Here is a 16264-nt window from a genome sequence, read left to right as displayed (position 1 = left end):
ACATTCCCTCAAAACCCTGGCAGGGGCTGCCTGCTGGCAAAGTAGTGCTGTTATAAGCTCTGGTTGGTAGCAAAAAGACCCAGTTTAGGTTTGTCCCAACTATGAAATGCACTTTCTAGTTAAGTTTGATATTTTACTCCTACTCATGACATTCCCTTGTTTTCATGTTAAGACTGTCGGCCCTGCAGTTCGGCCTGGAACATGCTTCGGCTTTTTCAGAATAAGATGCTATACATTCAAATCCCATATCTTCTGAGACTCCTTGGACAATATGCTGGCTTGTGTGCCCTCTTATCTGTTAATATAGTGCATGCTTGTTGTGTTGTCTATGTATCAACACTGGGTGATTGTCCATTCTTTGGAGGTAAAGAGTGGAGTCCTAGAGAAAAACACTCTCAGCTCAAAGACACTAAAATGTCTTCATGCTACTTCCACCGTCTATCGGTCTTTGACCTGTAACTCTTGCAGGTGTGAATCCCAATCCTCCAGCCAGGCGTCAGTTGTTTTGATAAAATGGGCTTTTTTGTAGAGAAAAGATACTTTGACTTGTTAGGAAAGTATTTCCTTTTACGAGGCAGTTGTTTAGATAGGGAAAACTTGATGACCTTGTCTCCTGAGAGGACCAGCTTTTGGTGCCATGCACTTAGTGAAAATCCTTGGGAACGATTTTAGACCAAAGGGGAAAACTTTGAACTGATAATGGCGATCGGACACTTATTACCTTAAAAACCTTCAATGAACTACATGAATACGATATGAAAGTACACAAACTGTATGTATGAAGGCAATAAATAATTTTTGCTTGGGGGAAGTTGTAGAACCTCATATAAGGTTGTAGAATTTCTGCTTTTTCAGACATTCGTTGAGATTCCATAGATGTAAAATAAGTCTCCAATCTTATAATTGTTTCCTTAATAGGAAAAAGAGGAATAAAAGCTGAACTTTCTGTATAATTTTGGGACCAGTTCTACAAACCCTGTTTTTTACACATGCTGAAGATTTCCTTTTGTACTAGATGGAGATGTCACTGCAGCATCTTGTGTGGTGGTGTTATTGGAAGTTTAGGAATGAACTCCAAAGTATGATCATATTTTATGACATTCAAAACCCAGCTATCCGATGTTCTGTCGGCCCAATGGTTGTAATGAAGAGCCATCTCTTCACCGAAGGATGCAGTCTGATGTTTTGTGACCATCGCTAACATGTCACTGCCTTCTCAATCTTTCATTGTTCAGAGATTGGTTTCCAGCCCTTCTACGATGGTCCTGTTTATGGTAGGACGTAGAGGGTGGAGCCCTATACTGTTGCTGGTTGGATGGATGGTACGGCAGTTTAGGAGCAGTATATTGCTGATTTCTGTAAGGCTGGCAGTGTCCTCGGTATGAGCACATGCCTCTTCCTTGTACTCCTTGAAAGGCCTGCAGATGCTTTTGTTGGAGGACTCTCAAAGAGATCTTGCTGTCTCAGTGTCTGACTTGTTGGACTGGAGAGCCTCATCTACATGAAGCCCTTACAAGGCTTCACTGTGGAGCGGCAAGTCTAAGGTCTTGCTTTATACTTCTAGTTTGAAAGAAGCAGGGCATAACAAGCCCTGCCTTCGCAACAAAGCAATGCTGGCAAGTTGCCTAAAACCAGTAAAGCAATGTTATTGCTGCCGCTTTCTTGTACTCTGGTAAATGTTCCAGATAAGATCCAATATCTGACCACATCATGGGTCATATATAGTGAGTATTGCTAAGACACTGGAAGCTCTGATGGAAGTAGCGCTGTGGAAGAAAAATCCTTGCAGATGTGGCCCAGTCACCTACTTTCGCTGTCAATCAGGGCTAAAAAAGGCAAGTCAAATGTCTGGAGCATCTTTGAGCAACTTGCAAGAGAACTGAATCTGCAAAATGGTGACCAATCCAACATGCAGGAATGTTTTCTGGTGCTATATAATTTTTGTTGAGTCTTGTGATTACTGTCACCACTGTGGCTGGTATTTGCATGATTTCTTATCACTCCAAATAAAGTCAACAACTGGCATTGCAGTTATTTAAGCCTGTCTTTCATAGGCACTAGTAAATCAAATCTCTTTGATGCTCACTCAATTAGGTTTTGAAAACAACTAATTATATTTGGTGGGAACTCTACTACAGGAGGACTAGCTTCACCTGAAGTAAGTGCAACGTGGTCATCCGATTCTGGGCCAGAGTACCGAGGATTACTAACATCCCTTCCTCTTGATCATCATCTGTATCTGGGCCATGAAGAAGAATAGATTGGGATGTCAAGGGTGAATGATGTGACAAAGGTGCATTATTGGCCTGTGCATGGGTGGTAAATGCAACAGTATGCAAGGTGTTGTTGGTCTCATTTGTGGCCTGGAACCTGATGGTGTTGCAGGCTTAGAAGGTTGCCTTTTAGAGATAGGAGGTGGATCCAGCAAGTGCCTGTAATAATCATGAAATGCAAGTCCTTGACCAAGATTCAAGACACCTGCATCTTTTCAGGTAGTGTTTGCAATGTTTGTTCATACGTATCTAATCCGTATTGGCACCACCTTCATCATATTCATGTTGGTCAAAAGTCTGAAAAGAGCCTCTAGTGTCCGAGTCCTCTATGTTACCCTGATCTATTGCAAATGTGTTCTCTTCTTTTTCTTAGGAGTCATGGTATTATACTTTTAATTGTAGGACTGTATGCCAGTCTGAAAGTCCCCTCTTTATCTGAGCCTTCTGTGTTGAGAAAAAGATGTACTGGATAAGGCAAAACATTACTTGGTGAGATGTGTTAGTTTTTATTATCACTGGAATACCCTTGGCAACATCAGGGTTATTATCGTGCATTTTGGTGCTACCAATATATCCAACCTTCATCGGTGGTGCGGTTTGCGATGGTGTCATCATCGCTAGTGTGGAAGATGACATGGCCTAGGAGAATGCCATTGATGGCGTATCTGAAGCTGTTGTCAACGGTATTCTAGTCAATGGAGTAGTCATTGATGGAGTTCTAATCGACTGATGTAGATGGCTAGGATTTAGTGAACTGAACATTTTCGTTGATGCTGACATCAAGGTCAGTGCTTTCTTTAAAGGTGCCATTGTCAGCTAAGCATTACTGCCTTGCAGCTTCAACAGTGGAGTCAAAGGTGATGAGGGTGATGTTTTTGTGGACAGGAAAGATAACAAGTGTTTGACTACTCCATGATGATAGACTTCTATTTAGTAGCCGCTGGCCAAGAAGGTGGCATGTGATGCATTTTTGATGGTGTTTTGCCAGCCAGGACAACCACAATCTGATATTGGGCTATCCTCTTTGAAATATTTAAAAGCCTTTTTTAGGTGGTTCTTCAGAGGCAGAAGATTTAACCTCAGATATCACCTTTCACCTTTGAAGGATGTTCAAAGTGTGACTGGGCCCATTCATGTGATTTTCCTGTTGCTCTGGAAGAGCCTTAACCATCTTCCTCAGAAGTCTGGACATTAACAGATTTCATATTTTTAAGCCTATCGCAGTGTTTTTGTAGATAATATATTACAGATCTTACAGTCCCTTGCTCTTGTGGACTTGATAAAGGCAATATACGCACTCCTTGTGTAGTGAATGTTTAACATTGTGCTGCTAAACACAGAAGAGGACTAACGGCTTAATGACAGGAATGAGTCAAGCACATGAATCTATGAATGATTCAATATTGGAGATTAGGAGTTACTGTATATATTGGAAATTAACAACAAACATGTTATGACGGCCCTATATCTTCAGTTATCCGAGAAAGTTGCCAGAAGAAAAATTTACCTAGTATGCTTTAATAGCTATGTTAAAAGTATATTCATTAGTCATATTTTTCTGTATTATCAAGCACCATTATTGAAAGGGTATTTTACGATAATGTGTTATATGTATGTGCTTCATTTGTGACACAAACACCTGCGGATTTTTTTTTTCTTCTAAATTCTTTCAGTCTTCCCAAAGCAATCAGTGGGATCGCAAAGCGTGTTGGCTTTAGTTGTCGCTGGACTGTATGAAGCGTTTTAGAAACTAGGGGAACTATTTCAAAACTTTTGTGACTAATAAACATAATCTTGGAATACACTTTGAACAAATATGAGGATTGTAAGAGTGACTGGTGTCTCTACATCTTGCTCATCATTTCCTTCTTAGGTTATTGTAGTTTCAGCCAGCTTCCTAGCGCCAAGAGATCTCAGGGTGAAAGTGTGCTTAATCAAAACAGCCTTAACATTAGCAATTCTCTCTCACTCAGCCCCTACCTCTGCACTCACTGAGCCGTTTTTAAGTCGAGCCTAGGTAACACGCCTGCACAGTTTGCAAGACCCACTGTAATTCCAAAAACCACTTTGATCAGGCATGCTGCTTACTATAGGTTCACTCCAGTGTCACTCTTCTTTTCTGCCTCCTACCTCGTACGCACAGCCAATACATTACTTCTGTTGAAGGCTGAGGCGCACCAGACGAGTGCAGTTTCCTTGCGCTTTCATTGCTTATTTGTTGGTTAGGTTTCTTCTGCTGGCCTTACAAGCACGACAAGCCCAGCTCATGTCTTCGGTGCTATGCGTGCTGAGCTTCAGCGACTGTCTTTTTTTTTTTAAAGCGTGGTTTCCTGCTCTTCACTGTCTAATCTCCCTGTGTGGTGCCCTCCCCCCACTACCACCTCCCAGTGCTGCTTCCCATGCTTCATGTTTTGGACAAGCAAGAATGTTTCATTCTTTTTGTATATGTTTGATCACCATGCACGTCTTTGGTTCACTCGTAATAAATCCAACCGATTGTATGGATTTATTAGCCTCACTACGGTGTAGGGGCCCCTGTTTGAATATGATGAACCACACCCCAATCCCCCTCACCACTAACCCTGGGCGAAGCACTATGCTACGCTCGCGTAGTTTGCGAAGTTTGCGTAACTTCGCACTACGCGAGCTGCACGTAGCACAGTGCGAACACGCGTAGCGCAGCTTAGCGTAGTGCAGCGGTCATTTTTTGCTTGTTCGCAGTCCTCAACGTCATGTTCGCGACCGCGAGCAAGCAAAATGACATACCGGCGAGACTCTCAACGCGGGGAGGTCAGGTTTCTCATTGCGAGTGGTCGTGCATGCTCGCGACCGCTCGGATGAGAAACTACCAGTTCGCGTTGAGAAAGCTGCCGCTCGAGTAAAAATCTACTCGAGCGGCAGAAAACTACAGCTCGCACTGTGCAAGGTGCCGTTTTCAATGATTGCACAGTGCCGGACTCTTGTTCGCACTGTGCAATCATTGAAAATGCATCTTGCACAGTGCGAACATGCTACTACGCAGCTCGCGTAGTGCTTCGTGAAGTTTGTGTAGTGCAAAGTGCACTTCGCGTAGCTTCACGTAGCGCTACTTCGCGAACTACGCCCACCCTTACTCACCACACTCATCTCACACAGCCCACCTCCCTACAGTGTTCAGTTCACCTGTTCTGCTGCTGGCTGCTGAACCCCATCTCTTTCTTCCTCTTATTCCCTCTCTTTCTGTATCAGTCTCACGCCTCTTCACTTGCTGAAAACCGTGACTTCAATAAACAGTTACAACCCTCTCTTTTCTTTTCGTTGTTCCTTTGTGAAATGGATCCAAAAAAGAAAGAAACACTTTTGTGCAAATGTCGTCTTTTTCTATTTCAAAGTGAAGCCTCAGGAAGTAGAGGGGAAAGAAAAGGTTCAAAATACGAAAAATAAATAAACTAAATAAAGCAAGACAGTGTGGTCACAAAGTGGCCAGATTGGTTTTATTCACACCCACACACTTTAGTTCCACTTTATAAAGTTTGCCAGTGAAACGCTACTTCTGTTTTCTCATCTTTCTTTTAACATTGTTTTCCCCAGGAAGGGCACTATTCTTGGAGGTACTGCAATACCTTGTTGATGTGTAGAGTGGAAAACGTTTAATGTGATCCTTATCAGCTGTTTTCCATATTTTAGTTTATAAAATGTGTACAAGGATGTGGTCTTTATAAACCACACTGCTTATGTTTTGTAAAGATATAAGCAATGGACATTGAAACAGGTCCCTTCCGGGCCATGTAGTCATGTCCTTAACTTTTCAGTCAAAAACACTAATTGATTTCTGAATAAGTGTAAAAGCATTAAGATAACCATGTTGTTCCTGCTTACATTTCACATGCTTTACTAAATCTTGCATTCCCGATGAGTGTTTGCGTCTTTCAGGATGTTGTTACTTTTATTCAGGCAGCATAATATTCTTGTCTCCTTTCCCTCATAACCTGTTTCCCATTTTCTGGCTCTCCAGGGCAGCAAGGTCATTAGAATGGTAAGAGCGCTATGCAAATATGATCACTCCATTGCACATAAAAAAAACGAAAGTAAAAGACATTGTCATTTTCAACGTCAAGAGCTCTTTCACAAACGTGAGACCGATTGCATTGCAAATGCGTGTTCTCCTTACAATCTAGTTTCCTTTCAGTTGTGGTAATGGGCCTGGATACACTTTCCTACTTTCTTTAAACCCCCCTGCATTCCAGCCCTCCTAATACTCTCTTTTCGTCTTTTGTTCCCTGTTACTCCGAGCCTGACCACCACTTCAGCTGAATCATTCCACAATCAGATTACTTGCTACTTTCCCCTGAGGCGGAAGCCGGGGGCGTTTCTCCACTATCCCTCATAATTGTTATATTTGGCTGATCATAGCGTGATATTTTAAGGCTGTATATATTTTAATTGTGCATTTTTACTTATTCTGCCTACCTACTTTGCCGATCTTTTTGGACGAGATTAGCATCGCTCCAAGGCTCTCGGTATTCAGTTCTCCCTCCCGGCGCAGCCGATTGAAGCGCTGACTCCGGGTGTCAGAGGGCTAATCCGCCATCTTAGGGGGAGGCAGGGTAGCGGTCCAGCTATTGGACGCCTCCCGCCCTCCCTGGTTACTTAAGGCGCCAAAATCAGGTTTATTTGCAGATTACTTGCTACTTTCCCCTGAGGCGGAAGCCGGGGGCGTTTCTCCACTATCCCTCATAATTGTTATATTTGGCTGATCATAGCATGATATTTTAAGGCTGTATATATTTTAATTGTGCATTTTTACTTATTCTGCCTACCTACTTTGCCGATCCTTTTGGACGAGATTAGCATCGCTCCAAGGCTCTCGGTATTCAGTTCTCCCTCCCGGCGCAGCCGATTGAAGCGCTGACGCCGGGTGTCAGAGGGCTAATCCGCCATCTTAGGGGGAGGCAGGGTAGCGGTCCAGCTCTTGGACGCCTCCCACCCTCCCCTAGAATGGATATAAACAATGGGACTTCCCGTCCGCGCAGCGGGCGCCCGATGGCGCGCCGAAGGCGCACCTAAGGCAAGCCCGTCTGTGCCCGTCCGCGCCTGACCTGCGCCCAGCGCCGGTCCTCCTGCCAATTTGGCCACAAAGATCTGCTGGACTAGAACTCAGCTCCTTGAGATTAGACAAGGTATTTGCACTCCAGCTGCCTGTTGCTGCCCATTCAGCCTAGAGGGCCTTCCTTTCAAATGCGCACGCTGCGAGTTCACTCTCACCCCATGGTTGAATCGTCTCCCTCAGCCCTTGAAGTTTGCTAAATGCCAGAGCTACCCTCGGATGATAAAGGCTGCTCTAATCAACTGTCGCTCCCTTCCTCGTCACGCCAGCGAGATATGGTTGTCACTTGATACTCATGCCTGGGACAACTTATTTCTCACGGAGACTTGGATTAAAGATACGTCAAAACCTGATGTACACTTAGCCACTCCCTCAGGGTACCGATTGGTGGGTATCAACCGCAATAACGCTAAAACCGGGGGTGGTCTTGCCGGCATCCTAAAGTCACATCTTAATTTTTGCCTATATCCACTCTCATCTCTGATAGGTTTCCCTCTTGTGTTTGAGTATGAGATCACCATTGAGAGAGTAGAAGGGTTAGTATTCTTCTTGTTCTAAAGTTTGTCCTTTGCCTTAGCTCTTCCTTTCTTTCGCAATATCTGATTGGCGAAGTCTGCAGGGGACCCCGTTGTCTGATCTCCCTCCTCTTCCACAATCTCTTCATATTCGTCATTGGAGAATGCATCCCCTTTTTCATCCTTAGTCATAGCATTTTTAAGAGTCCCACTTGCCTCGTCGGTGGTATCATCCTGTGTCTCACCATTCTGCTCAGAATGAGTATTTGCCAGTATCTGGGGACTGCTGTGCTTGAGTGCTTCATCCGTCGCTGATCTGCTCAGCTCTTTATCGATACCCCCCACATCCTCTTCCAGGACTGCCGCCACGGACTCACCATCTGCTGGGGTACAGTTCAATGCTTTCCCCTTGTTGCCACTGGGAAAGTCAGCAACCAAAGTTACCAGAGTGTCAGTTTTCTTGTTTGCCCCTCCTCCACCCCCTTCTCCTCCTGTAGTAGCTGCTTTCAATTGAACTTTCTGAGTGCCAACTACATTGTTGCCCTTCGGCAAAGTAACGGTTTTAGCCTTAACTACTGGTGATTTACTGGGGGTGCGAAAAGAGAGCGTATAACTTGAGGCTTACCAGTCTGTGGGTTCACCTTATTGAGTTTCCCTGTGTCCTCCAACGGCGCGGGCAGATGTATGCTATTTCCAGCCATCGCGTCTATTCGAGCAATTGCGGTCACAGTCTCGGTGTTAACCGCGGTGGTAATAGTCCCCTGATCGGGACCATCCTCCGTTACTGGCGCTCCTCTTGTGGCACGAGCAGCCCTCGGAACATTTTTGGGAGCCATATCTTTCCAAACACCACAAGTTACTCTGGGGCCGTTTGATGTTCGATGTCGTGGCGGCGCCCCTACCGCAGCAGTTAGTGAAAAAAATTGAGGGCTAAGGCCAGAGCAGCTGAGCCAGGAATCTAGCAGCCGCCGAGCCCAGCACGGGATTTCCGGATAACGAACGTCCCAGCGTCTCCAGCCGGTTGAGCCTCGCAGAAGCAGCAGCTGTAGCATTAGCAGGTCAGATCCGAAGCATGCAGTCTCCGCACTGCCTTGTACCGCAAAGATTCTGATGTTACAGTGTTAGAGCGTTAAATCCGACCGTATGCAAGTCACCATAGCCGATTGTCTCTTGAGGAGTTTTAGGAGCCTCAGACTCAGCTACACCTCCGTGGCGTCTTCAATCCGCCATCTTGCCTCCCAAAACGTGACCAAAAAGTAGTGATATTTTAATGATTTACAACAGTCTGCTGTAGAACATATGGAATTTTGAGATACCTGACAATGTAGTAAATGAAGGGTGAAAGTAAAGCTCCAAAAAACACATCAGCATGTGGCCTGTTAGGATTGGTTTGTGATCCCTTTTCCATTACAGCCTTCTTCTCAGTATCTGTCAACCAGTCAGCTTATCCTTCCATGTTTTTTGGAATGCTACTGTAAAACCGGGCATTGTGCATCTGAGTGTAGGATGTGCTAAAACAGGCTGACAAAATAAATAACAGAATAATAATGCTTCAACATGTTCTATTCGGAACATTTTAGTATTAAGCAATACGTTTAATTGCGGATAGCAAACTCACAGTTCTCAGCAATGCAGGCATCCAGAGTCTTTGTCACCACAACAGCAAGCTTAGCACTAGAGGTGCTGATATGAGAGTCATCGACAAGCTTCACAAGAAGGCCGGCTAACGTATCTAATCCCCCAACATGTGCAAAATATTCTTGGACGGGAGCTTCACAGAAAAACACATGAGAAAGCAATGTTACTTTATTGGAAAGGCACAAACAGATCACATAAATATATTCGGTGTGTTAAATGAGGCTTAATCCTATTTAAAGCACTTACAAAATCTGTTCAGTAGTTCAGCCCACAGCATAAATTAATCATCACGCAAACATATATTCTCTAAAAAACTAAAGCTGAAAGGTAAGCAAGGTTGCTTAATACGTTAATAGATTAAAAAAAATCAATAACAACAAATTCAAAAATTACTGTAGTGCCTTAAACTAATCTCCCATCTTTCCCCACTATTCTTAATAAACCTTAACTCCCACCCCTGCCATGACGTGTGAGAGGTGAAAATGAGATGTAAATGAAAGTATGTTTATGATGGTTTAAAAGTGTTTTTGATTGAGTCACTAAGTAGCTGGAGTCCTAAATCGTCCAACCTAGGGGGCAATATTAGACTCTGTTTTAAAATGGTGAAGAGATGTAACTGCTTTCTCTAACATAATCCATAGGTCATCCATAGCACTGGAACACTCTTACACCTAAAGAGATCTTTCGATCTAGGCTCGCACTCCCTCCCACCTCCTCCCTCCTCCCTCCCCCTCCCCCCAAATCAAAAATATCTGGCACTGATGGGATCCCGTATGTTGTACAAACTCCTGAACTTTTCCAGCACGATTAAAAAACCTGGTCAGTCACTTAGACATCCAAAGCCCCAAAAATAAAACCTGGATGTTTTTCCACCCAACCAGGATTACACCTCGATTTAGGATTACATTTAAACTAATGGTAAACAATCCAACTTTGTAGTAGTGTACACGGTCTCAGGTGGGTACATCTGTTTCTCACCCTTCTGCATCACTGAAATGCACCAGGCCCAAAGCTTCTCATCTAGGTCACACATATACCTGTATTCTGCCAACCATGCATACAAACACAGGCCCTTTTACCTTTTCACCAATGACAGCGCTACTGGAGCTCGAGAATAGTGACATGAAATTGCTATACAAATGTTAAAATAAAACACAATTAACAAAAGAAAAAAGGGGATTAGTATTCCTGACCTCAAATCTGGAAGGGGGCTTGATAAACAGAAGAAAAATATTGGTTGCATTAAGCCGTACATGGTGGAAACTACTTAAGCTGAAACTCAAAGGCTAGTCATAGAATATATTAACCACCATACAAATTACGCTGGAAAAAAAAAACAAAGGTTACACGGCCGTTATAGTTAGAAAATGACATTTTTTTAAAAACATAGACATTCATTGAAAATCCAAAGGCTGCAGGGACGTTATAGGTAGGCTCGGGTTTCACATGTAAAAAAACAGTGAAATTCCGCAGTCCTAGTTTGCTGAGTTAACTATAACTCACGCCCTGCAATGCACTGCTTATGACCTCACATATTACATCACTCATGACATAGTCAGTGACATCACTCATGGCATCTCAAATAACATCACTGATTACATCAATGATGACATCATCCACAGAATCACTTACACAACCACTCACACCCCCGTAGAACCTTTCATACAACCACTACCACAGAAATGTGAAAATTTCATGAAGATTCGTCAAGCGGCACCATGGCGTAAAGTAGACTGGGGTGTTGTAGAGTAGAGTGGAATAAAGTGTCACGCCGGGACACTCTTGTAGTATCCGAGAGCGGGATAAGTGGACCTAACATAACATGGAGTGGATAAGTACTTTTTTGAGGCTTGTTTGTTAAATATAGATCTGTCCAAAAACGTAATAAAGACAACCATCAAGGATAAAATGTATATAGCCAGTTTCCATTCAGAAACTGGGAAATTAGAAAACTTGATGTTTGGGTCTCTCTGCTAATAAGTTAACAATCTTCACATTCACAATTATCTTTAGACCTCAGGTATCACATATGTAGGATCTTCCCAAGAATTTGATTCTGCCAAAATAAATGTCTTGAGTACATGAGCCACTGGAAAAAGACTAATAATACAAATAGGAGTTATCACTTAGGTGCTCTGGAAATATAATCCATGAGGCATGTTATCACAGTCTTTTGGGGGCGAAACGTCTGCTATTCCATCACCAAATAAAATCATGGGAGAAAGCAATTGTACTTTCTGAGGGGAATTTCAACTAAAATTGTATGTCAAACTGTTAGATTTTTTGATTGAGACAATGAAATTGTTTAAGTAAAGTAGCTATTTAAGTAAAACTGCTTAGGTTCACAGATGTTAATAAATATTTTCTGTATCACACCGCCAAATGCACAGTAGAGCACTAATACAATTTTAACACCATTAGGTAGAGTCTTGAGAATGTTAATGACCTTTATCAAAATACAAACTGTACCTGCCCTTCTTGTGGTTTCAGGGTCCCTCATCCTTCCTCCTGGGATGGGATATCCATCAATGCTGACAATTCTTTAGCTGAAAGGGCGGTTAATTAGGGGACCACTATACAAAAGGGGAACCGTAAAGGTTTCCTAATCAACGACAGGTCCTTGAGTAAGCATAATACGGAATTTGTGCAATTTGCGCTAACACAGGACCAAACTGGGTCTTCATCTTCCGAGATATGGGCGAACGACTCGCCGGGTCCTGACTTGGTTGATGCAGTTTTCTCAGGTTATAGATCCTCAGGCTCGATAGTGTAGGCAGACCTGGAGGTGGTCTAGTCATTGTATACAAACTGAAATATCACTGCAACTTTGAACCACTTAGCTGCACCAGCTTGTGTGAGGCTTTTCACTTTTCCATTAAAATCTTATCCACTGACTTATTCTCTGGCATTTTCTTATACAGACCTCCGGGCCCAAAGTCTTTCTTCCTAACTGAATTATGGATGACTAACTTTCACTCAGAGGAGACCAGGAGTACAGACTTCAGAGCACTGATTAACAGTCTCTCTCCACTGGTTAGAGTCCCCACACATACAGCCGGACCCACCTTAGATGGGATTTTTTCCAGTGATGCCAGGTTGTCTGTGCAAGATGTATTACCTCTACTTTGCTCTGATCATCAGGCAGTAGCTTCCTCTTTAGACAGCTCTCCAACCCAGACCAAAGGCACCTCTGACACTACCATGACACTTGAAAGAAAATGGAAGGGGGTTTCGGCATGATCTTTCTCGAGTGCCCTCAGAAGCAAACTTTGCACTGAGGTAGAGGACGCAGATATGGGAGCTGCCAAAATTGAGCTTGGCTGAGCTCTGCCTCAGAGGTGGTTGTGCCCTTCAAGGGAATTAAATCTCGTAGGATTTTGCCTACAGCTGCATGGTTTACCAAAAGGCTAAACAACTAAGGCAGGTCTGTCGTAGGAAGAAACGCGACTGGAGGAAAAAGTATGAGGAGCAAGCCAAAATCTTATATAAGAATGCCATCAGAGAGTATACAAAAGAGCCATTAGAGAAGAAAAATCTCTCTTCTGCACTAATTAAGTTGAATATGAAAGCTCATCTGAAGAACTCATTAAAGTTATCCACCATCTCGTGTCTCCTCCAGTTCCCTCAGAAATTGAGGGCTCAACAGCGCTCTGCCACAAGTTGGCAGGATTCTTCTACTCCAAGGTCACTAAAATCTACAAAGAATTTGAATCTGCTAATCAAGAAGAGCATACAGACTCTTGCCTTACTGCCTCGCAGCAGCAGAACCTCTCATCTACCACTAAGGCGGAGGGGATACATCAGCATCTTTGCCCTGGTTTCCCCCTTAAACTCTAGGTCAAAAGGAGACTCATCCTCTGAACCAAAAATCAGGAACTCCGGTAGAACCTTGACCCCCAAAGATCCTCCAACTGGCGGGTAGTACAATAGTTCAAACTGCCATTATGAATAAAGCAATTAATTTTGGGTGGGTGCTATCCACCGTTGTGGAAAAAGACAGTGGTCAGGCCTCTTCTAAAAAAATCCAATCTTGACGCTAATGACCTGAATAACTATCACCTCATCTCCTTGCTCCCTATTCCAGCTAAGATCTTGGAGGAGCATCTTAACTACCATTTGATGGTGCATGTGGAGCAACAGGGACTGCTGGACATTTCTCAGTTCAATTTCAGAAGTTATATAAAAAATGCCATTATATCAGCAACAGACCGCATCAGGAGTCTAGCTGGCGCAGGCTACGCCACGGCCCAGATCCTCTTGGCTCTGTCTGTGGCCTTTGACACCATCTACCCTACCCTTCTCACTGAATGCCTGCTGGCCTTGGGTATAGGAGATATGGCCTTGAAACTGGTTACTTCATTCCTTACAAATAGACCCCAGATGGTGATTGTAAATGAATTCAAATCTGACCCTTTCTCCTTGCCATGTGGGGTCCCTCAGGGATCCTCTATGAGCCCTACGATATGTAACTTATTAATTTTTTCGCTAGGCCAGACTTATTCGGTCTTTTTCGCTAGAGACCGTGTCGTATGCCGATGACACACAAGTCACTGTGTCCATCTGAAAGGACACGAATGCCACAGCGGCCAGTTTCGACAGCTGTATGAAGACGGTGGCCATATGAATGGGAAAGAATTGCCTAACGTTGAACAACGAGAAGACAGAGGTGTTGATGTTTGGGAGTCAATCATCTGTATGGATCCAGAATTGGTATCCAGACAGTTTAGGGGCATTACCCATCCCTACAAACTCAGCAAAAAACCTGGAAGTTAACCTAGACAGTGACCTGTCTTCAGACCTCTAGGTCAATTACACGGTAGCGGTCTGTTCCTGGATCATCAGAACCTTGCGGAAGATCTTTCCATTTATCCCTTCCCATGCACGGAATAAGGTGGTCTTAGCACTAATCTCATACACGATTGACTATTGCAACGCACTTTATTTGGGAGATGGGCCGTGGATTCCCTCCTTGGTCGTCACCTACCCAGTCGGTCTTTAGACAGACTTCCTTTCGTCTCTCCTTGTTGTCTCTTCCCTTATCCTCCCTTTCTCACCTCCCCCTCCACTACTTTTCTCTCTCCTCTCCTAATTGGATTGGCTATTTTTTGATGTATTGTGTAATTGTTTTACTTTTTCTGTTACATTGTTGATTCTCATGTAAAGCGCTCTGATACCTTCGGGTCTAGCCAGCGCTATATAAAACTCTTTAAATAAAAAAATAAATGAAATAAATAAATTTGGACACTAACAAGACAACTCTTGCCAAACTGCAACTGGTGCAAAACGCAGCGGCAATGCTGACATTAGATATCCTGAAATAGGTCAGTCTCAAAAGGATTGCGTGAACTTCACTGGCTTCCTGTACAGAGGCGTGTCACCTTTTAAAGCTATATGCATTCTTTATAAAGCACTGTACAATGTTAGCCCAGGGGGAATCAAAACCATGTTTCAATGGTACTTCCCTAGTAAACTACTCCAATCGGCAGCCCAAAATTTAGTTGTCATCCCCAGAGTTCGGAGAAAGAGATGAGGAGGCAGAGCTTTTTCACTAAAGGATGCCAAGCTCTGGAATTCCCTCCAGCTATCCTGAATGAAGTTGCATGTTCCTTTTAGGAAGGCCTTAAAACCAGGTTCTTCTCTTTGTAAATTGGCCAAAAACAGGCCTTTTTGGATCTCGGCATGGGCAGGTTTCCTCTCCGGATTAGCTTTCAGTGCCTTGAATCCCTTGGGCATTTTCTGTGCTACATACATTTATACAATTTCATATAAATTTCATTAAGAGTGCCCAACAAAAGATTATCAAATTACATAATATCTGTTGCAAGCATGTGCTCTGCAAGTTGAATTTCTGAAATACATAAACGTGTTTTACTGAGGCCAGATGCATTTCTGACCTTTTGCTATGTTTAATCTCTAGCAGCCATGAAGCAATATGAATAGACCTGAAAGGGAGATTTACTAAACCATATGCTGACTGGCAAAATAAGATTGCAGCATAGAAATCTTCATAGTAAGTGGCTAAGAAAACTGTTAGGAATCTGCAGGTATACAGAACACTTATTTAGTTTCTTTGAATTAAGGTCTACTGCCTTTTTAACATGAACTGTGTGCTATATTCCTTACTTTATGTTGACTGAGGCAAAGAAATCGTCAAGGTAGAGGACTGAGCAAGGGGCATGGCCAGCAGGGCCAAGACAGTGAACGTTTCAGTAAAGAACTCCCTGCGATTGCATCCAGGAATCCGTCTCTCTTCTTGCTATATCCAAATCCATTCTGGCCCTACGGCATAAACAAAGGACAGGGAGCCTATCCTGCTGACTGTGGGCTCCCTGCCAGGTAGGACGGCGCACCTGAGGGACTGCACACTTCAGAGAGAAGTCAAGACCACATGGGCCTGCTGGCCTTGCCTTGGACGCCGCTTGCCGTTCCGAGACTGGTTGTGCCTGCCCTGGAGGTGTAGGGACAGAGTGGTAGGCCCCTGGAGCTTAAGAAGACACACAAAGAGCCTCTATGGGGGACCCTCACTGGTGGGCCCGGAGCTCTCAGGGTGAGTGTCGCAGCCTGTCTGAGCTAGGGTGGGGGTCCTCGGTGGCGGCTGCCGAACAGAGTGAGTGGCAGGGATTCATATACTATAGGCATTCATCAAGGGCTCACCTGGCTTTTTGCCTTGAAACCTGTTGATTCAGAGGCCAGGCAAGGCCTGCAAATCAGCCCCAGTGGGTGCTACAGGTGTCTGGAGCCAGAGGTCAGAC

At 43.8% G+C, this 16264-nt stretch overlaps 1 protein-coding gene across 8 annotated transcripts in view; it reads right to left on the bottom strand.

Moving 5' to 3' along the window:
* TERB1 (telomere repeat binding bouquet formation protein 1) overlaps positions 1-16264 on the bottom strand; it is a 1077176-nt gene that overhangs the window by 667825 nt on the left and 393087 nt on the right. For all 8 annotated transcript variants that reach the window (XM_078669239.1, XM_078669238.1, XM_078669242.1 and 5 more), the window contains one exon: positions 9493-9645. In XM_078669239.1, coding sequence (XP_078525365.1) covers positions 9493-9645 — 153 coding nt within the window. The remainder of the gene's footprint in view (positions 1-9492; positions 9646-16264) is intronic.

The sequence above is a fragment of the Lissotriton helveticus genome, chromosome 12 (assembly GCF_964261635.1).
Source record: "Lissotriton helveticus chromosome 12, aLisHel1.1, whole genome shotgun sequence".
NCBI lineage: Eukaryota > Metazoa > Chordata > Amphibia > Caudata > Salamandridae > Lissotriton > Lissotriton helveticus.
Note: the sequence above shows the minus strand (reverse complement) of the source record. Positions and strands in the feature narration are given on the sequence as shown.